Source organism: Psammomys obesus, unplaced genomic scaffold (genome assembly GCF_907164565.1).
Source record: "Psammomys obesus unplaced genomic scaffold, mPsaObe1.curated_primary_1811, whole genome shotgun sequence".
NCBI lineage: Eukaryota > Metazoa > Chordata > Mammalia > Rodentia > Muridae > Psammomys > Psammomys obesus.
This window is the reverse complement of record NW_026585691.1, coordinates 7,063,550-7,084,432: the sequence shown is the minus strand read 5'-3', so window position 1 is coordinate 7,084,432 and position 20,883 is coordinate 7,063,550. Positions and strand designations below refer to the sequence as shown.

Below are 20,883 nucleotides of genomic sequence, written 5' to 3'. Positions count from 1 at the left end.
AGTTCAGGGCTAGAAATCCTGAAACCGGACCCAGGTACAGCTTTGAAAGGGCAGGTGATGAAGGCACATTACCCTTAAGTTCCTAGGTTCTCCAGCTGGTAGGGAGTCACTCTTCCATTTCCCCTAGATAGCATCACCTATGGCTGTATATGGAAAGCACACTGTTCTTCTGGGCTTTCCCTAAGTATATGGGAGTCATCTTGGGCCAAGTGGCCTTGTTTGTCCATCCTGAGATTAGGCTTTCCTCAGTGAGCCTCTAGGTACAGAATTTCCCAGGAAGGATGTTTCATGACACAGTCTTTCAAAGTGGCAAACATCCTTGCCCCACACAAGGACACAAGCTCTCCAGCCAATATAGACAGCCTAGGGGTTAACCAGAGGATTATGGGAAGGCTTCCTCCCATATGGAACAAGATTATGGAACTGAAGGCAGCCCAGAGGACATGCCCCAGGTGACACAGGACAGGGATAGGTTTCAGGAGTTTTGGGTCGGGACAGCTCATGTTAGCTCCAGATTGGCACACTTGGGAATGGGTTACCCTTGAGACATGTGGAGAATGCAGCAGGCATCCAGGTCTTAGCACAACTGACTCCATGATGGAAGTATCATCTGAGATGTAAAACTCAGCACATAGACAACACCACCTGCCAAAGCAAAAACAAATACTTAATTCATCAAAGTCTATAGTTCTGGGAGAGTCTCTGAACATACTAACCTTGCTTTTTGGCTTCTGTAGTTCTGCTTCTGGCTAACTGTTTTTGGTAGCTGAAGTATGTCACCCCAAGGCATGGTTTCTGTGCTCAAAAGCTTGCCCCGAGAAATACCCAGGGCTACTCTGGTGCCAGTGTCTAATAAAGACTTCCTTCTGGCTTGAACCTATGTGTGAGTAGTCTTCTCTGGTAGATACCTCATAACAGAAAAGAATACTGATCCATTTACCAAGTTCAACTGAAACGAGCTTCTTTAGAAAAAGAAAACCCCAAGACCCAACTCTTATTTGTGTAGGAATGAATCCAGAACTGACTAGACTCTAGGTCAAGCTGAAAACAAGCCATGGCGACAATGGTATCAGTTCATATGCATATGCCAGGGTGGCTTCAAAGTGTTTTCACACATGTGGAGTGAACAAGAGAACCAAGGGATGAGGTAAGGGAGAGCATCATCTTTGCCTGGGCTAGGGAGATGGCTCAGGTGATAAAATGCTTGTTTTGTAAGCACGGGGACTTGAGTTTGATCCCCAGGGCTCACATAAAAAAAGCCAGTCACACTTACAGTCCCAGTACCATGCAGGCAGAGCCTGGTGGCTCCCTGAGGCTCACTGGCCCAGCCACCTATTCTCCTTGATGGGTTCCAGGCTGGTGAGAGGTTCTGCCTCAAAACAAGGTACTTAGTGCCTGAAAAACAACACCCGGGGTTGTCTTCTGGCATTCACCTACGCACACACACGTGCACGCTCACTCACACACCACCTGATGGTAGCAATGCTACCTTATTACAAGGGCAAGCAAAGGCACCCATGGATGGAGTGGAAGAAAAACTGTAGTCCGGCTGGAATCGGATACCAGCCTCAGGAACATGAGCTGCTGCCACGAAGACCAAAGCCACCAATGTCACTGCTGCCCTGTGGGTAGCACTCGTTTCTCTCCCTTTTGCCTTCTTGCTTGTTTCTTCATCTCCCTAAAAAGGCAAATTGCCTGAAGGTGGGGAGCATGGTGTACATATTTTCAAGAAGGTGCTTGTGTGCAACGAACGCACATAACACGTATAGATAATAAATAAATCTTTAAAATGTGATGTATATGTGTATGCACATAAACAGGAGAAAATGTAAGTAAAGCCTAGAAAACTGGAAAGGAGACTAAGAAGGAAGTAAAACAAGTGTTGAGACAAGGAGGCAGGAGCAACGTGCAACGGACATGAAAGGGCAAGGGAGACAAGGATGGGTACACAAGGGAGCAGCAGGAAGTAAGGGAGCTGAAAGGGGGTGGAAAAGTCAACTGAAACAAATTCCGCTTGAAAATATCATAGCTATTTGATGCTTTACATGCTAATTTGAAGATGTAATTTATACAATGTGTTTATATGTTTGATCATGAGAACATTACCATAAGAGAAGAGGAGTGCTTTGTGATACAGTCTTAAAACAAAGAGCCAAGGCTGGAGAGATGGCTCAGCATTCAGCAGCACACACCGCTCTTGGAGAGGACTTAAGTTGGGTGGCTCACAGTGACCAGTAACTCTAGCTTCAAGAGATATGACACCCTCTTCTGGCCTTCAAGGACCCTTCATTCACACACACACACACACACAAACACACACACACACACAGACACACAGAGACATACACACACAAACATACCCATAAAATAAAACTGAACATTTTTTTTTTCAAGCCAAAAAGATACAGGGCACAGCAGTGAAGCAGCAAGGTGTGGTCTATTTATATTACATGTTAATAAAGGAAGTGGCCATTGCAGGAAGACTGACCCAAATCCATAGCAATGGTTTCTTGGTCTTTTGGCTAAGACCAAGTGCAAACTCCATACCAAAGTGTGTTTTATAAATGACAAATATAAATTTCATCATTTATCAATGAAAACTCATATCCCTAGAACAGTGCTGGAATCAGGTTCACTGGTCCAGCTCTTGCTGAGCAGCTACAAGCTTCAGAACTGCAAGAAAGATTAATCTCTCACAAGTTTTGCAGCGACAACATGCGCACAATGGAGTCATATCCTGGGAGAGACCATCACTGAGAAGCTGATCATGAGTTTGTTAGATATGTCCATTGACTTCCATGGAAGGCTGTTTTCAAGAATATTTCAAGTGCAGTCAAATACAAATAGTATGCACCAGGGATCACCAAGACCCCCCCCCCCCAAATCACACTGTTGATGTCAGAAGAGAGAGAGAGGCAGAGGGAGAGGCAGGGAGGGAGAGGCAGAGGGAGAGAGCTAGCATGAGCGGCACGGGTGGTTCTGGACCATTGACACCTAAGCATTCGTGAAAACAGAAAGTACACACGCCCAGTGGCTACAAAGGTTTAGTCAGCAGCATTCATCTTAGATAACGATGCTTCTTATTACAACCCAGGAGTGTGCTGAGACAGGGAGTGTGGTGATTAGCAAAAGACGGATAGGGCAGTTTCAAAGCCACGGAATGAGGTGTGTCTGTTTGCCGTCTCTGAGAGCCACTGGACCCCATCAGCACTGGTCTTAGGAGCATAGCCACAAGCCGACGTAGAGGGTGTCCGGTGTTAGGACCCACCTGGCTAGCCAGTCCTGAACATTGTTTGTATGTTGTCATCAGTTCAAGGTGGGACACTGTAGGTGTTTTTAAACACGACTTCAGGCTGGACCTAAAAGTCCCGTGTTTTGGGATTTATTTTGTTTTGTTTTTGAGCTGGAACTTGCTGTGTAGCCTTGACTGGCAGGATTCTCTCGGTCACAGTAATGAATCATCACACCCTTCTTAGAAATATCCTTTTCTCCGAAGGAAAATGGCTCATCACTATTACACAATGAATAAAAGCTGGGCAACGTGTTTGTTAGCTATCACATAAGGGCAGTCTTTGTCGTGTGTGTGTGTGTGTGTGTGTGTGTGTGTGTGTGTTCTTCTGTGTGTGGAACTGTACCTGTATGCTAGAGGCTCATGTTGGGCGTCTTGCTGATAGCTTTCCCTCTTACACATCGAGGCAGGGTCTCTAGCAGAAGTCTGAGCTCCCCCTTTCAGCTACTCCACCCAGCTTGCTTGTCGTGGGGATGGTCTGTCCCCTTCCCCAGTGCTGGAATTACAGACAGATCACCATGTCCACCCAGGCTTACCGTACTTCCTGAGGATCCAAAAGGAGACACCTCTACAAGAATATTCTTTTTTGTTTTTTTTTAAGTCTTTTTTAAAATTTATTTATTTATTTAACTTTATTTTATATGCATTAGTGTGAAGGTGTCAGATCCCTTGGGATTACAGACAGTTTTGAGCTGCCATATGGGTGTTGGGAATTGAACCCAGGTCCTTTGAAAGAGCAGGCAGGGCTCTTAACCACTGAGCCATCTCTCCATCCCCTAGGATATTCTTTTCTCAGTTAAATTGTGTGCGTGTGTGTGTGTGTGTGCCCTCTCTCAAAGTTTAGCCTGGAAGCCTATTTGGTTTGTATTTTACACACACACACACGCACACACACACACACACACCTACCTTATAATAATGCGTTGGACATCTAGTTCCTTCATCTGCAGGTACTATGCCCACACTCCCTTCTCTAAACAACATGCCCAGAAACCTCAGAACCTCCTCTGCCTCAACATGCATTTAACTACATGTACTTTCATCTCTAAACAATGGAATAAGTGTCCTCATCTTTGGTAGCAATCAGATTTAGACAGTCTCTGTTCAACAGTATTCCCAACACTCTCAGGTATAAAAAGGCTGATCCACCATGAAATGTTTTTTTGCTGCTCGTGCAGTGAAACCAAGCTATGTCTTCCAGTCACCTTTTAGAGAATCCCCTATTTACCATCCTATGCCTGTCATGATTATGTGCCCATATGATCAAATCGGATGCAGAAGGGGAGCCGCCACTGGCCTTGGAAGACGTGCTTTTGTTTGGTGTTAGATAAAGGCTCACACTCAGTAACATTCCTAACTTCTAGATCTTGTTTGCCAGAAAGGCGAATGACTTCTGCCCAGTGGAAGAGCCTTCACCAAATATTGCTGCTCTGTGTCACCCCACAGGAACACTTATCAGTTTCAGATCTAACTGAGGAGCTTTCCTCTGTAATGTCTACAGATAGCCTGTTTCTCAGCCCTGCCATCTAGCTACTTGTCTCCTTCGTCAGTAGCTTGAGTCAACCTTTGCTATGCCCAGGGTAAATTTGCAAGAAGTCATGTTTTTAACTTTTGGGAGAGTTAACATTTTACTGTGTCTTTCCCTTCTTGGTTGGGCGTTGAGCTCAAGGCTGCCACTGTGAACGCTGAGGTCAGAAGGTTTTCAGATTTGGCTTCCTCAGCCCTCCCTCTGTGGTGCTTTTACACACTCCTCCTCTCACAGCCCTCCCTCTTCTCATCCCCAGGATGGCTCATTTGCTTATGTTCTCTCCAGCTCTGCCCTGACTCCAGCACTGCCTCCCCAGGCGGTCTCCTGGCTTCTATTCTTTTGCATTTTCGCTGCTGCCACAAAATGGTTCTGAAATTGTGGCTGTGACACGATACTCCTGGGGCAGCAGGATCACAGAGTGAAGAGAAGCAAGCAGGCCCCCACGCTCAGAGTCTGAGGGTCGGTTTTTGCATGTGAAGGGAATGAAAATCTAGAGAGCTCAGGCTTGAACATGGGGCCCTGCAAATGCTAGGAAAGTGGTCTATCCCTGGGCTATATCCCCAGGCCAAGAACTCAGATTTTTCCAGATGACTAATCATGTTTCGCATGCAGAGGATCTCCTGGAATGGCATTGGGCTGAAAGCCTGCACGTTATCTGGTTCCTCATTCATTTCCTTTTGGAAAGTACAGGGTAAACGAATTTCTCATTAATAGGCGTGGAAGATGGGGTGCCAACCAACTCAGGGCTTTCTGGCTCCAGTCAACATCCTGCAGCGCTCCTTCCTGCTTCCCCCTTGAAAAAGTTTGGCTCCTGGCTTCTGCCACGTTTGTGTGTGTGTGTGTGTGTGTGGGTGTGTGTGTGTGGTTGCGTTTTCCTGATACTCCCATCCTTAATCCTGTTTGTTCTTCACTCTGTTTTCCTGTTTCCCTTCAGCCCTCTGGCCTCCCAGTTGCACTTTTTTTTAAGATTTTTTTTTTTTTAAATGTGAATGAGTGTTTCACTTGCATATATGGCTATCCACCATATTTGTGCCTGGTGCAGGAGGAGGTCAGAAGAGGGTGTTGGATCCCTGGGACTAGACTTACTGTGGGTGCTGGGAATTGAACCTGGGTCCTCTGGAAGGGCATCCAATGATCTTAACAGTTTCCCTGGCTCGACATCCCCTCCCAGCTGCACCTGTCTGCCTTTGCTAATAGTACTCTCTAGCTTCTTTTCCTCCTCCTCCCCTCTCCTCCCTCCTCTTTTATTGATTCTCCCATAGAGAACCAGGAATTGAGTTAATCCTTAATTAAAAATTTCCACCGGACCTGGGTTGTAACAGCATGGTGCTTGCGTCGTGCCATTCACTTCTTTTTATTTCTTGAGCAATTGCACAGGGCACAAATAAGTTTTGTGTCCATCTCATTGCAAGCAGGAATGCAATCACAGCGCACAGGAGTATCTTGCTCAACTAGCACACAAGGTGCTGTTGCAGTTTGGCCAAGATAAACTAGTTCTTAATGGAGGAAATAAATCTTTCATGACAATTAAGATTGATTTGCTTGCTTTCTTTGCTATCAACAGGATTATTACTTCCCTTCACAAGATCGCTGGTGACATGTGCTCTCTTTTCCCCCTCTCCTTCTGCCCTGTGGGTTCTGGGTTAAACTCAGGTCACGCGCCTTGGCATCAAGCTCCCCCACTCACTTGCGATAGGCTCTCAGACTGTATAGTCCAGGCTCACCCAGAACTTGCTGTCTAGACCAGGCTAGCCTCAAAAAAAAATCACAGCAAGTCTTCTGATTCATTCTCCTGAGTGCTGGGACTGCAGGGGGAAGGCACCAAGCCTGGCTTAAAAGCATTTGAACCTTTCTTCCCAGAGAGCTGGGCAGGGCACATCCATTTACCCATTTATGACTTTCCCCCAAGGCAATGAGAGTGAGGCTAATAAGACTACTGCCAAGTTGAGGGTAAAGTGTAGAGAAAAGTTTAGCACTTTTCTGACATACTAGAAACCCCACTGACACACCCATGTGTGTGTGTGTGCGCGCACACACACACACACACACACACACACACACACACACACACGCCCAGGAAAGAGACTGCCTATAGCCTGGGCAACAAAGGAAGGGCAAAGAGGCCACTTTTGGAAGTATAATCCACCCTGGAGCTCAGAGGAGGCAGATGGAGAAACTGGCCCAAGATGAGGTTCAGTGTTCAGAAAGAGCCTGGTCATTTCCAGGAACTGACAGAAGGCCTTAGTACCTGTGGGGACTCAGGATTCCTTTTGACCAAGAACTGTCTGCATTGGTCTTTCACCTCTTTCTCCCTAAGTAGCAATGTAGGTCATGGTTGTAGATGAAAGGGTCAAACAGGGCCCCGTGTTCCAGGTCCCCTGCTATTGGTTCTATTCAGAAGGCCACTCCCCAAGAGGAGTCAAATTAATGTCAGTGTTGAGACATTCAAATCCCATCTTAGGAGACGTCAGAGAACATCGGTTAAGAACCTGGCACTGAGGTGCACACCTTTAGTCCTAGCCCTCGGACGTGAAGCAGAAGGATGGAACATTTTGGGGTAGCCTGAGCTACAAAGTGAGAGAAACCCTGTCTTTAAAAAAAAAAAGTCTGTTAAGCAAAGTCAATCCCTTTAGTGTTACTTTAGTGACAGTTTGGCTCGTGTTTTTTTTGAGGTAGGGCTTGCTTCAGGCAGCCACTGTCTATGAATTCCTAGAGTTACCATTAAGCTTCAGTTACAGGATTTAAGAGTTTTCTCATTCTTCAGGGGTGCTGAGGTTGCTGTTCAAGACAGACAGCCAAGACAAATCCTCCACCGGTGAGTTTTTCATCTCGTGGGAGGGCAAAACAGGGCTGCATGGTTACCGCCCTTGGGAAGCTCCTGACAGTAGAGGGAAGAGCATGAGTAGGTATGAGAGGATGTGACCAATGCATGACTGCTGATGCCATCGGGGTGTGGCAGCTGAGAAGGGAGCATACCAGGCTTGGCAGGAAGATGGAGAGGGAAGAAACAAGGCCCCTTTATGTCCCAGTGAACCAGTGACTCTGGCCAAGTGCATAGCAAGGGGCTGGTTGGTTGTGCCACCGAGAATCAGTCTCTCATCTCCTTGGCTCCTCTGTGTGCAGGGAACAGACACTCTCTGAGATGTGTAGTATTTTGTGTTTTCCTTCCTCGAAGCTTTCCCTGTTTCTTCCTAGGCCACATGGAGTGTGTCCAGCAGTGGAGAGAGCAGAGTGCATGCCGAGTGTGGGGGTTGGAGGTTGGAGGTTGGAGGAGGAGCTACCCGGTGTCCTTGATGTTTGGAAAAGGCAACTGAGCATGCTCTTTTAATTTTTTCTTTATTTGAATTTTTTTATATGTATAGCCATTTTGCCTGAATATGTCTGTGCCTCAGTTGTGTGCAGTGCCCACAGATGCCAAAAGAGGTCATTGGGTTCTTTTGGAACTGGAGTTATACAGCCAGTTTGTGAGCTGCCATGTGGGTTCTGGAACTTGAACCTAGATCCCCTGGAAGATCAGCTGGTGTTCTCAACCACTGAGCTTCCATCATACAACTCTGCCTAAAACAAAATAGATCTCACTGGGTCTGTGAAGTACTTCCCTGGTCAGGGACCCTGTTCAAAACACCCTCTCCACCATCTTTGTTATCCTACCTCTTTTGAAAATTCCAGCTCCAGGGTAACCAGAAACACACTATCTTGGCTTTCCTGCTTATCTAGCTTGAGGTACTGCCTCTCTGAGTCACAGCCTCTTGTGTAAAGACAACTGCTACAGAGGACCCTTGACACCCATGACCCACCCTGCGAACAACCATTTTGTTCTGAGAAGCCTCGGAATTCTATTGCCTATGACTAAGTTCTGAGAGGGAGCGGAAACAAAGACTGTGACCTTGAAACTCACATCTGGCCCAGGTTAACACTGCCATAGCAAAAATAAACATAAAGTGTGATTGCCGATATATAAATTCAGTGCCAACTGGTTAGATTCTGATGCATGGGCCCTTCTTTGCTACTGTTCTGTTGGGTCTGAAGTATCCTCTGAACCTCCACAGAGATAACAATAAACCTCGCTGTTTTCCTGGATCCACCATGATGATCTTAGCTCATTACCTCTGCTCCTTATAACTGGAAAGAGACTACCACAGAATCACACTGATTTGTAATTCAAAGTCATTTCCCTGACACACAGGCTGAACTTAGGATAGGGAGGTAAGAATTTGAGAGTCTGGCTAAAAAGAGTTTCAAAAACAGCACAAAAATGGTAATCCTTGTGGGAAAACTGACACCCGCACTTATACTCAGCTTTCATTTAGGACACTCCAGGGTGGAGAATGCCCTCATGTTTTCAAAGAAGTTTCTAAGTACCACTGTGTCTTCCTGGACCCTGGGAGACCCCTCCACCTACTCCACAGGCTCATTTAGTTCTATTTTCAGTCCACAGAGGGGAGGAGCCTCTTCCTGAAGGCTTTGGCCTTGGGATGTGCTGAAGACTCCAGCCCCTGGCCCTTGCCCTTTCCTGCCTGTGCCATATCTTCAGTTCAGAGCCAACATGCAATTAAGTTGTGGGCTTCACAGACCATCTTTCCTCATGTCTTTCCAATCCTTGCAGGAGTCCTAGCCCTCATCTCCCTGTGTCCCTTTGCATACATGTTGGTCCCTCTCCTACATCTGCTACAGGCAGTTTCAGCTCATCCCTGACCTCATTCTTTCTGGGGGAGTGACAGTGACAGTTTACACCATGCTTCCTCTCCAGAGTAGGAGAGGTGAATTCGGGGTCTTTTCCCTCACCGTCTCACAAATATCAATAAATACTATAGCTTGGTCTAGATCAATGGTTCTCAACCTTCCTAATGCTGTGGTTCATTTCGTTGCTACTTCATGACTGAATTTTGCTACTGTTATGAATTGTGATCTAAATATCTGCTGTGCAAGATCCCTGCTATGTGATGCCTGCGAAAGAGTCCTTCAAACCCCAAAGGGGTCATGACCTACAGGTTGAGAACCACTGTAGACTCACAAATTCTATTTGTAGCCTTCTTGAGTTATTCCGTGAGTAACTTTGGTCTTTGTGGGCTAACACTGAAGCCAATTTAATGATAATATTCACGGAGGAATTGCAAATAGGCTCTATTTGTGAACTTATTGTTGTAACAAGGGTTGGAGAGATAGCTTGGTGGTTAAGAGTGCGTACTTACCAGCACCAGGATCAGGCATATTAGAACCACCTGTAGCTCCAACTCCCGGGTGTCTAACACCCTCTTCTGGCTTCTAAGGGCATTTGCACTCACATGCACATACCCACACACAGACACACTCTTGCATACTTAATGAGAGAAAAAAATCTTTAGGGGCTGGAGAGCTGGCTCAGCAGTTAAAGGCAGACACTGCAGTGGCAGAGGCCCTGAGTTCACACTCAGCACTCTTTCTGCGAAGCTCACAAGTGCCTGTAACTACAGGTCTAGGGGTGACTCTGACACCCTTTTTTGGCTTCCTTGGGCACTTAGACTCAAGTACACATCGTGTGTGTGTGTGTGTGTGTGTGTGTGTGTGTGTGTGTGTGTGTGTGTATGTATGTACACAGTTAAAAATTTAAGAAAAATAAAATCTTAAAAAAATTAAGTCGTTACAAAAAGCCTATGAGATAGGTGTTAGTGTCAACGCCCATTGCACAGATGCCACCAAGGCACAGACTACTAGAAGCATTTGCTCTAGGCAGATACCAGCAGAACCAAGATTCAGACCCAGCCTTCTCAGCCAAGCCCTACACTTACTTTTAACTATGCTGCATGTGATGTCATTAGCATGAAGATTATCTCCACAAAGTATTTTCATAATTGGCTAGCATGATCTTCATATATATATTACCAGTAAGAATAGCTATGTGGGTTATCTTAAGAATAAAACATTCAAACTAAGGAATGACACTGAACCTAAAAAAAAATAAAATAAAACATTCAAAATAGATTCCCATTATTGACTCCATGATCCAGTTTTATGGGGGAAAAGGAACTGTGAGAGACTGACTAGCAGAGAAAAGCCATCTAAAAGAGAAGGGAGAGGTTTTATAGGCTTGGATATTTTGGAGCCACGTGTTTATGTTGTAATATTTTTGCCCCAGAGATTTTTACAGGTCAACAATGGAGCGTCATGAAAATAGAGACCCCAGAAGTGGGCAGAAGACAGAACCCTTGGAACCAGGCCTATGATAGAAAGGGCGCTGAGAACCCTAAGTATCACCATTGCTTTTAGCGGGTTTCTATCTCTAGTCAGAAAGTGCAGGGAAGACGAAAAAACAAACAAACAATCAAGCAAACAAACAAACAAACAAACAAACAAAAAACAAACCTGTATTTCTTCACTGAGAATAGTGGAAATGTATATTTACAGTCTTCAGACCAGGACGTTCTCCCCAGACCTTATTTTGTGATGCTGGCAGCAGTACAAAAGTCAGTCTGGTTTGTCAGCAGCGTCCTTTCTAAATTCTGCCAATAGGATGCGCTAGTAAGACCCAGGTAGGCTGGAGAAAAGACTTCCGGCTCTTTTCCTGTTTCCGGTTTCTGTGAGCATCGCCATGTCAACGCCTACTGACCTCTCAGAGATGGTTCATTTTAGTTTTATATCTGCAGTATGACCAGTTTACAGGAACGACTCCTGCTGCCTCTGAGAGGTTTGGATCTCTGCCTGGAGTCGCTGAGTTAAGAGACCTCAGCTCTAATTGAGCAATGCCTTCTTCCTCAGAGGTCTGAGTGTAAGCTTCTAGGGGGCGCTCTATCCAAATCTCAGTTTTGGCTATTCTCCGTTTCTTGATTTCTCCAGCCAGGGAGTGGTAGAGTAGTAGCTGCTTCCAATGGCTCCTGCCTGAATGTCATCACCATATCAGTTATTACTTTACATGTAGAGTGCTTTGGGGGTGCTGGTGATTAAACCCAGAATTTCACACATGCTACACAAGTACTCTACCGCAGATCTGTTCTTCTAACGTCATAGATGAGTCCCATATTCAATTGTTTTATTCAGATATTTGCCACGGGAGGCTGGTCTTCGTTAGGTAGCTGGGGATGAGGCAGACGCCAGCAACTTTGAAGAAGACATCTCCCACACCTCATTGAAAAAAAACCACATCAGAGGTTCTCAGTGAAGCCCAACCTCCCCTCGTGCAACCCATTCTTTAGACTGTCAGCAATTCTCAGCTGTCAGATGCCATAGTGAGAGAGACTCTCTGGACAGCTGTGGCGCTTTTTGTGACCCACAGGTTACCACAGCCACCACAGAAAGACATAAGGGACAAATAACTTTTTCAAAATAGTGTACCCTGTACAAGGTATAAGGAGTCTCCTTATGAAAGTTCATGTATATGATGTGCTTTGATTATATTCATCTATTACCCTGTCTTTTCCCACCATCATCGGGGTCCCCTCCCCATGCCAGAGTCCACAGGAGAGTAAACATGCTCTCCCTGACTTTATGAGCCTGTTCTTCCCGCTCATCTATTGATGAGCACCTGGGTGGATTCCTTACTCTGGCTGTTGTAAATTGTGCTACAATAACCAGGAATCTGCAAGTACATGGCAAGATGACTAGGTACTTTCAGGTATATACGCAGAAATGGTATAGCTGGGTCACATGGTTCCATTTTTAGTTTTTCTTTTGAGGAATTTGCATACTGATTTCCATAGTGGCTGGACTAATTTACATTCCCACTATCAATGTACAAGTGTTTGCCAACCCTACAAACATTTGCTGTTGTGGTTTTTTTTTTAATTATTATTATAGCTATGCTGACTAAGGAGGAGTAAGATTGAATCTCAATGATTTGCATTTCCCTGATAGCTAAGGAATAGGCACATTTTCTTATGCATTTATTGGTTATTTGTGTCTTTTAGTTGGAAAATTGTTCTTTGCCCATTTGTTGATTGAATTTTGAAAGTTGTCTTTTTATTATGTGTATGTGTGTATGCTTACATGAGTGTAAGCCATGTGAGTGCATGTTACCGTGGAGGCCAGAAGAGGGTGCTGGATCCATTGGAGCTGGAGTTACAGGCAGCTGTGTGTGCTGGGAACCAGACCAAAATCTTGTCCTCTTCACGAGTAGCAAGTGCTCTTAACCACCGAGCCATCTTTACAGCCCCCATACAGAAGCTTTTTGTCAATTCTTGGTCTTACTTCTAAAACTCTGAAGTGTTGTTGTTTTGTTTTCCTCCAGTAGTTTCATGTTTCAGGTCTGACATGAAGGTTTCTGACCTATTTGGAGTTGGTTTTTGTATGCGGGGTGGGAGATAATGATCTAGCTTTAGTTTCCCAGTTTTTCTATGTGAAAGAGGCTGTCTTTTCTCTATTTTTGGCCCCTTTTATCAAGAATCTGATGACAATTTCAGTTTAGATTTCTTTTTTGTTTTGTTTTGAGACATGGCCTTTCCATGTAACCCTGGCTGTACTGGAACTTGATTTGTAGACCAAGAGGGCCCACTTGCCTCTGCCTCCCATGTGCTGTGATTAAAGGTGTGGCAATCACATCCACACATATTTATATATCAATAAATATAGATTTATTTTTAAGCCTTCTGTTCCCTTGTTCCATGTGTCTGCTTTTATGCTAAGGACAGGCTGTTTTTGTTTTTGTTTGTCGCAGTGTTTCTGTAGTATACTTTGAAGTCAGGTATTCTGATACTTCTGGTATTGCTTTTTATTCCTCACTCTGGGATTCTTTTTTTTTTTTTCTCTCACTTTTTAAAATGTGTATAGGTGTTTACGCACACGTCTGTGTTATTTGGTATGTCTGTGTGCGGGTGCCAGATCCCATAGAACTGGAGTTATATCAAGTGATAGCACATGCTGGAGAGGTTGTGGAGAAAAAGGAACCCTCCTCCATTGCTGGTGGGAATGTAAACTGGTTCAACCACTTTGGAAGTCAATCTGGCGCTTTCTCAGACAACTAGGAGTAGTGCTACCTCAAGACCCAGCTATACCACTCCTAGGTATATACCCAAAATTTGCTCAAGTACACAACAAGGACATTTGTTCAACCATGTTCATAGCAGCTTTATTTGTAATAGCCAGAACTTGGAAACAACCCAGATGTCCATCAACAGAGGAATGGATACAGAAATTGTGGTATTTTTACACAATGGAATACTACTCAGCAATCAAAAAGGAGGAAATCATGAAATTTGCAGGCAAGTGGTGGGATCTAGAAAAGATCATTCTGAGTGAAGTATCCCAGAAGGAGAAAGACAAACTTGGTATATACTCGCTTATATAGACCTACAAGACATGATAAACATAATGAAATCTACACACCTAAAGAAGATAATCAAGAAAGTGGACACAGGCGAAGGTGATTAATCCTCATTTAGAAAGACAAATGGGATGTGCATTGAACTTATGACAGGAGTCTACCACAAAAGGCATCTGAAAGACTCTACCTAGCAGTGTTTCAAAGCAGACACTAAGACTCATAACCAAACCCTCGGCAGAGTGCAGGGAATCATATGAAAGAAGGGAAGTTAGTATGATATGGAAAGGATAGGAGCTCTACAAGGACCAAACATATCTGGGCACAGGGTCTTTTCTGAGACTGACACTCAACCAAGGACCATCTATGGATATAACCTAGAACTTCTGCTCGGATGTGGCCCGTGGTAGCTCAGTAACCAAGTAGTTTTCCAAAGTAAGGGGAACTTTTTTTTTTTTTTTTTTTTCTCAAGGGCAGGCTGTTTGACCCCCCCCCCCCGGGGAGGAGCTGTCTGTTAGGCCACAGAGGAGGACTTTGCAGCCAGTCCTGAAGATACCTGATAAAACAGGGTCAGATGAAAGGGGAGGAGGTCCTCCCCTATCAGTGGACTTGGAAAGGGGCAGGGAGGAGACCAGGGAGGGAGTGTGGGGTTGGGGAGGGAATGAGGGAGTGGGATACAGCTGGGACACAGAGTTAACAAAATGTAACTAAAAAGAAAAAAAAATAATAATAAAAATAATAAAAAAAAGAACTGGACAATTGCAAGCCACCACGTCGGTGCTGGGAATCAAACCCAGGTCCTCTGAAACGACAGCCAGTGTTCTTAACCACTAAGCCATCTCTTCAGAACTCCAATTTAGGATTCTTTTATCTATTTGGAGCTGTTTGTATTTCCATAAAAATTTTAGAGATCCCCTTCTAAATTTCTCTTTAGATTTAGATGAAGAAAGATTACAAAGAATTTGTAGATCACTTTTCTAAATGGCTATTTTCTCGATATTCTGCCAAACAAGTGAAATCTTCCTGTCTTCAGGTGTCTTTCTTTCTTTAATGTTAGGTCTCAGACAGTCCATACTTAGATGTCAAGCTGTCCATATATTTAGAAATGAGCTCAAGCTGGAGCACAGAAGAATTTCTGATGTCTAGATAAAAGCCAACATTCCCTAGGAACTTGTGAAGCAGGTTCCAATCTGCCAAAAGGAGTCATTTCCCTTAACCTCAGGCAGAAGGGGCAGAAGGTTCTATTGACATAGATCTGTGGTCACATTTCAAAGCTCTCCAGGCTCTCTCAGTCCCTACTCACAGCTACTAGTTACACAATTCAAACTAGCATCCTCGCTCTTCTCACCTCCCCAGGGCTTCCCTCTTCTTCATAACTGATGAGGTTTTTACCTTTGCGCTGCTATTCATCCTTCTCTAGCAGATAGCCCTGGCCATGTCCAATCTGTTACTTTCTCTCTGCTCTGAACTCTTCCAGAACTCTGGATATTCTCTCTCTCTCTCTCTCTCTTGCTGTCTGTCTCTCTATCTCTTCTCTCTCATATGCACAATAAAAACCTTCCCCTTAACCATACCGTGGAGCTGTCATGCCAGCAGTTTCTTTACTGTGCCTCTTTGCATACATCTGGTGACAAAACTCCAGCATAGATTTATGCTTCATAATTTCTTTTATTTGTTTGTTGTTTGAGACAAGCTATCACTACCTTGGCTACCTGGAACTCACTATGTAGCCCATGCTGGCCTTGAACTCATAGAGATCCACTAGTCCCTGCCTCCTGAGTGCTGGGATTGAAGGCATGCATCAGCATGCCCAGCTGATCCATTGTTTTCATTGTCTAGATTTTTAACATCTTTGGCTAATTAAGCTTTCATCCTAGTTGCACTTGTTTGGTTTTGAGGCTATTATAATCGGTACTGACTTCCTGACATTTTTTCAGAGTGAGTTGTTGGCTCACAGAAAAGGCACTGATTTGTTGTTGATTTTAGGTCTTCCTCCTTTGTTTTTGTTTATTATATCTAAATATAATATAATATCTTGGATGTTTAGGGTCCTATAACTTGAAAACAAGGCAGTTTGCCTCCTCTTTTTTATTTGTATCATTTTACTTCTTCCTCTTGACTCAGCAGTAATTCCTTTCAAGGATAAACTTTTTTATACGTGTGTGTGTGTGTGTGTGTGTGTGTGTGTTTAAAATAAGAAAAAAAATTCCTTGAATATTTATACTGTCTCTGCCTCCTGAGATGTCCTAAGAGCACAAGGAGTGACATTTTTACTCCGAAACGAAAGGAGACAGGGTGTACCTGTGCATTGGGTGAAAGAGGAATGGATTTGGAAGTTTTTGCATAATCACTGAGGGTGTTTAGTGACTAGTGTCAGAGCAGGACAGCATGGGCAGAAACCAGGCTTTTCTGGTTCACTTACTTGCGTTCTCAGATGGGGCCAGCATTTTCCCTGCCTCCTTCACCTCCCAGAATGACTCGTGCTTGAGAATACAGTCCTGAATGGTTTACCTAAGTTCACTCCCTTTTCGGAGAACAGGAAGTCAAAAGGTGAGTGACAGAGCCACCTGCTGCTCTCTCCTTTCATAGGTTTAAGAGGAGCCCTGGTGAGCTCCTTGGACTCCTGTGAACATCAGCAAGTATATTCTGGAAGGTAAGAGGCAAGGACTGTCACACTAATTTTTACCTCCATAGAAGCAAACTAGCCTTCACCGCACAGACTCACAACATTGGAGGAAACTTCCCCAAGCAGCCAAGAAGCTAGCAAAGGTGAGAGCTTCCTTCATTTTCCCTCTTCTCAAATCTTACTCCTCAAGTTATTGCGGAGGAGGATACAATTTTATGTTCACAAGAAAAAAAAAAAAAAAAAAAAAGAGAAGGACCAGAGGAAAAGAACCTACTGAAAGGATGCATTGTGTATACTTGTGGTGTGTGTGTGTGTGTGTGTGTGTGTGTGTGTGTTTCTTCCTTTGTAAATCTGGTTTTCTGTGGTGGTATTCAACACCTTGTGTTGTATTTAAAAGATAGGTGTGGTTTGTGGACTGAGCAGCAGGCTAATAGATAAAAAGGCTGAATGGAGAGAAATCTCTAGTCTTCCAACATGTGATATTTAAGAAGAACTCAGCTTCTGTTTTTCTCTCACAAAAGAGTCTAGTGATGACTAGTTGGTTGTGAGGAGTAAATGGGACAGTGTAAAGGAATAATCCTAGTTCACAGGCGATAGCAATGCCCCACGCACACAATCATGCTCACCGCTGCGCAGAGACAGATTTTAAACTAGATGTAGGATTTGACTGACTGCTGTTAATTTTTGGATAATGTTGAATTGCTTCATCTTTCTTTCTTTTTTTTCTTCCTTTTTTTAATTTTTATTTTTTATTTTTGTTGTTGTTATTTGAGACAGGGTCTCTCTATGTAAACTAGGCTGGACTAAATTCACTATGTTGATAGGTTGGCCTTAAACTCAGAAAACTGCCTGCCTCTGCCTCTCCTGAGTCCTAAGTAAAGGTGGATGCTAACATGCCCAGCTATTTAATGTCTCTTTAAGGACATTTTAAAATGAAAGGTTAGCCAGATACAAGATCTGAGCTTTGAATGACATCGGTCTTAAGAAGAGTCTTAATACAAAGATTAACAAATAGAAGCAAGAAATCTTGCTTCCTTTTTAAATCTAGAGTTGATGCTGGAGTCAATTTCATGAATTTTGTTTCCAGGCTGAGAAATTCCTAGGCCCCAGATAAAAGTTCTGACCAGGGCAGCAAGGGCTGGGAAGAAGGAAAAGGGATGAAGGGTGGGAACTTCCTCCCGCTAATTGCACCTTTAACTCAGAGAGTCCAGCTCTGGGCTTCCCTCTCTCCTGAAGTAAGGGTGGAACCGCCCAGTGGCAGTCTGGCCAGCTGCTTCATAGGGCAGTTTTAAGTCTCTCTCAGCAAGCCTGGTGGACAGGCTCCTTGCCTGATCTTCACTAAGCTGTTTCTCCAGAGAAGAGATCTCTTCTGCTTTCGGGTTGGAGTAGAATTTGACATTCCTGGGAACATGTTTAGTTAGTTTATAATCAGACGCTCTTTGTTCTGTTCAGAGAGCCTACTCCGCTTCTCCGCTGGGTGAGGCTGGATGGTCCTCACCCCTGAAGATGATTTCATGGAGGAAGCTCTGTTGGCGTTATCATGTGTGGACCCTGGGCTGCTACATGCTGCTGGCCGTCATTGCCCTGAAGCTGTCCCTCAGACTGAGGTGTCTGGACTCTGAGGAATATCAAACCCAGTACTGCAGGGATTTCCTGTACAAGACCCTGAAGCTGCCAGCAAAGAGGTCCATCAACTGTTCAGGGGTCACTCGAGGGGAGCAGACAGCAGTGATCCAGGCTCTGCTGAATAACCTGGAGATCAAGAGGAAACGGCAGCCCTTCACAGAGGCCGACTACCTTAGCATGACGGCCGACTGTGAGCACTTCAAAACCCAGAGGAAGTTCATAGAGTTCCCGCTGAGCAAAGAAGAGGCCGACTTCCCCATTGCATACTCCATGGTGGTTCATGAGAAGATTGAGAACTTTGAAAGGCTGCTGCGAGCTGTGTACACCCCTCAGAACATATACTGTGTCCATGTGGACCAGAAGTCTCCAGAAACCTTCAAGCAGGCAGTCAGGGCCATTGCCTCATGCTTCCCGAATGTCTTCTTAGCTCGTAAGTTGGTATCAGTGGTGTATGCTTCCTGGTCCAGGGTGCAGGCTGACCTGAACTGCATGGAAGACTTGATCCAGAGCCCCGTGCCATGGAAATACTTCCTGAACACCTGCGGGACAGACTTTCCCATCAAGACCAATGCTGAGATGGTCCAGGCCCTCAAGCTATTGAATGGGCAGAACAGTATGGAGTCAGAGGTACCGCCTACACACAAAACATCCCGCTGGAAATATCACTATGAGGTGAGGGACACATTGCACATAACCGGCAAGAGGAAGACCCCTCCCCCGAATAACATGACCATGTTCACTGGGAATGCCTACATGGTGGCCTCTCGGGACTTCATCGAACATGTATTAAGCGACTCCAAAGCCCAACAGCTGATCGAATGGGTAAAAGACACCTATAGCCCCGATGAGCACCTTTGGGCCACCCTCCAGCGTGCCCCATGGATGCCTGGATCGGCTCCCTTGCACCGCAAGTTTGACCTCTCAGACATGAGGTCTATCGCGAGGCTAACCAAGTGGCAGGACCACGAGGGAGACATCGAGGCCGGGGCACCTTACACACCGTGCTCAGGGATGCACCAGCGGGCTGTCTGTATTTATGGGTCTGGAGACCTGCACTGGATACTTCAGAACCAACACCTCTTGGCCAACAAGTTTGACCCAAAGGTGGATGATAATGTTCTTCAGTGTCTAGAAGAATATTTACGTCACAAGGCCATCTATGGGACTGAACTGTGAGACACCCTGGAAGACAATTGCTACCTGTGTGACAGGGAGTCGCCAGGACCTACTGGGGCAATGCGGGGTGGGCATCTGGGGAACTGTCCTTTAGGATGGGGGCTGCTATTGAAGAGTGGGTGAGTAGACCCTTACCCCTTGTGAGCTGCTGCTGGTGAATGTGGCTAGTCTCCGGTTCTCAACCCAGCAGCCCCCCTTTGGCACCCTCGCAGGGCAAGAACAAGAAATACTGTTATTTGGGAGAATAGGGAGGGGACATGTGACTCTAGATTCTGGCTGAAGGCTTCCTGTCAGGTTCTCCCAGAGACTCTGTTTAAATACTCCCGGGACTGGTCACAGGGGGGCAACTTTAGTGGAAAAAGCCTTCCCTTTTATACAGTTAATTTAAAATAAATAGCTTCCAAACCAAAGTCCTACCCCTACAGTGTTGTCTATGGGCCCAGAAATAATCTACACAGATGAACTGTATGAGGTTTGTATGTTGGACAGTTAGTCTCTAGTGCTGGCAAGAAAGTCTCCATGGCAAGCTGTGTAGATGGCAAACTGAATCACAGAGCTAATGCTCTCATTACTGAAAGCCTTCTTAGTTTTGTTTATGTTGGTAGATTCTGAGTTTTCCACAAGGGGAAGGGACAGAGTGATTTAACTAGTTTGCTGAGTATGTGCTTAGAAGAAAAGTATGGAAGCTTCCTGGCCAAAGCTTCCGATCCCATACCAGCAACCGTTTCACTGAAGCTCATTTTGGTAGGGATGGAGGCGGCACTGCTAATAATTAGGCTGGGGAGTGAAAGTAAACTGTATTGCTAACCCAAGATGCCTGAGACTTCTGTGTTTAAACCTCTTGAATCAAAGCTTCATTTCATTATTTGACTATTAAGCTCACTATTTGTGACTCTGTAGATGGTACATTTCTCTGTGGGACACATTAATGTATGTAAATGTGTATGTATAAATGCTAAAATATGCAAATTTACAGGCACACATTCCCCATTGAAATTGCTTCCCCTCTGAAGACCCAGAGCTAATTGTTGGCCAGTATGCATTCTATTCTGTAATGAGCAAGGGGCACTAAAAACTATAGGCAGAACCTTTGAATATGGCTTAGCAGACTGTGTAAACGTCCCAGAAGAAGGATTTATGTACAGATTAACTTTGTGTAATTTGAATGAAGCTTTCATCAACATGTTTTAATGTTAACATGTTTCATTTCAAGTCTTGGTCCATTTAAGGCTTTCTCTCTACAGTCAACTTTTACTGTAGCCCATATCCCTTTAACAGTTAGTGTGTGATTGAAATTTCTTTTTTTCCCCTTTGGTTTCGATACAGGGTTTCTCTGTATAGCCTTAGCTGTCCTGGAACTCACTCTGTAGACCAGGCTGGCTTCAAACTCAGAGAGATCCACCTGCCTC

General features: G+C 44.8%; 1 protein-coding gene across 3 annotated transcripts; it reads left to right on the top strand.

Annotated features, from left to right (window-relative positions):
* Positions 1 to 7,620: 7,620 nt before the first annotated feature.
* Gcnt3 (glucosaminyl (N-acetyl) transferase 3, mucin type) lies at positions 7,621 to 20,671 on the top strand. Of its 3 annotated transcripts, none has more exons than XM_055598033.1 (2): positions 7,621 to 7,632; positions 18,125 to 20,671. In XM_055598033.1, exon 2 carries the CDS (start codon positions 18,179 to 18,181, stop codon positions 19,472 to 19,474), a length of 1,296 nt encoding a protein of 431 aa, XP_055454008.1. In that variant the 5' UTR covers positions 7,621 to 7,632; positions 18,125 to 18,178; the 3' UTR covers positions 19,475 to 20,671. The 3 variants fall into 3 exon arrangements, with proteins under 3 accessions (XP_055454008.1, XP_055454000.1, XP_055453990.1); XM_055598025.1 differs by lacking the exon at positions 7,621 to 7,632 and adding an exon at positions 16,608 to 16,699; XM_055598015.1 differs by lacking the exon at positions 7,621 to 7,632 and adding an exon at positions 16,608 to 16,815.
* Positions 20,672 to 20,883: the final 212 nt, after the last annotated feature.